The sequence below is a fragment of the Magnolia sinica genome, chromosome 6 (assembly GCF_029962835.1).
Source record: "Magnolia sinica isolate HGM2019 chromosome 6, MsV1, whole genome shotgun sequence".
Classification (NCBI taxonomy): domain Eukaryota; kingdom Viridiplantae; phylum Streptophyta; class Magnoliopsida; order Magnoliales; family Magnoliaceae; genus Magnolia; species Magnolia sinica.
The window spans coordinates 20,657,363-20,658,737 of record NC_080578.1 but is presented as its reverse complement, the minus strand read 5'-3'; the positions used below and the strand labels follow the sequence as shown (position 1 = coordinate 20,658,737).

Genomic DNA, 1,375 nt, shown 5'->3' with positions numbered 1-1,375 from the left:
CCCTCCAGAAACGACTATAAGTGCCATTTCAAACTTAACTCGCCTCATCTCTTACGTATTTCATTTTATCTATCAGATGAGTCAGACATTTGCTGTAGAGTCATAAATCTACAGACTCAGATGGCCATCGTTCACGCAGCTAGCTACGTCAACTCGCCCAACCTCCGTGTATGCGTACGAAGCGCCTTCTACGAATCTCGCCTCATATAAAATCCCTTGAATTTCCACCTCCGCTACTCCCACGATCGACATACTTCAGCTTCTTTCTACTATCACTTTCCCTATGCAGGCTTCCAGCTACAGCTCCAATTTCCGACCATATGGCCCACCGGATTACTCATCACCGTCCTACAGTGGCACTCATCAAGGTATCTCGGATGAGGAGATGATCGCCACCATCGAGACCAGTCCTCCTAAAAAGCGGGCTGGACGGATGAAATTCCGCGAGACAAGACATCCCGTCTATAAAGGTGTTCGACAGAGAAATGGAGGGAAGTGGGTGTGCGAGATGCGGGAACCGTACAAGAAGACGCGGATATGGCTCGGGACTTTTCCGACGGCTGAGATGGCTGCGCGTGCCCATGATGTGGCTGCCATGGCCCTTAGAGGCCAATCGGCCTGTCTCAATTTCGCCGACTCTGTGTGGCTTCTACCCGTTCCCGCTTCTGGCAGTGTTAAAGACATTCAGAAAACTGCTGCTGAGGCCGCCGAAGCATTCCGTCCTTTGAAATCTGCTGCCGAAGCATTCCATCCTTTGAAATCTGAAATCAATAGAAGGAATGAAGCAGACCCAGCGAAGTGTGTAAATCTTTCCCCACCGGAGAATGTGTTGTACATGGATGAGGAAGCCATTTTCGACATGCCGGGATTGATTGCCAGCATGGCAGAGGGGATGCTGCTTTCTCCACCTCCATATGTCCCATGGGATGACGTGGAAGGAGGTGATGACGTGTCGCTATGGAGCTACTCAAATTGATACGGAAGGGAGCAGATATTGAGAGGGAGTGGGGCCCATACCTTTAAAGATTTAATATCTCACTTTGACTTGGTGTTGACTTTTTTAGTATTTTTTGAGGCCCACTATTTATTTGTTGATATTGGCCCAAAAATCCCTATTTGATAATTAAGTTCTTGAGAATTTTGAATAATAATAGATTTTTAATGTAAGTATAAAAAATTGAATACAAGGATACAAATGAATTGCATGTCTTGTTGTATCCATTTAAAAATGAGTACCGGCCGAATGACTCAGTTTGAGTTGGCTGAGTCATGGAGCTGACTCGATGAGTCAAATGACTTGGCTCAAAATCTTATCGAGTGAAGTTGATTAGACCATGTTTCGAGTCAAGTCACCCGATTTTAAAACTATGCAATC

At 45.8% G+C, this 1,375-nt stretch overlaps 1 protein-coding gene across 1 annotated transcript; it reads left to right on the top strand.

Annotated features, from left to right (window-relative positions):
* Window positions 1-253: 253 nt before the first annotated feature.
* LOC131249905 (dehydration-responsive element-binding protein 1A-like) lies at window positions 254-1,132 on the top strand. The gene has a single exon (XM_058250643.1). It carries the CDS (start codon window positions 284-286, stop codon window positions 974-976), a length of 693 nt encoding a protein of 230 aa, XP_058106626.1. The 5' UTR covers window positions 254-283; the 3' UTR covers window positions 977-1,132.
* The last annotated feature ends 243 nt before the right edge of the window (window positions 1,133-1,375 follow it).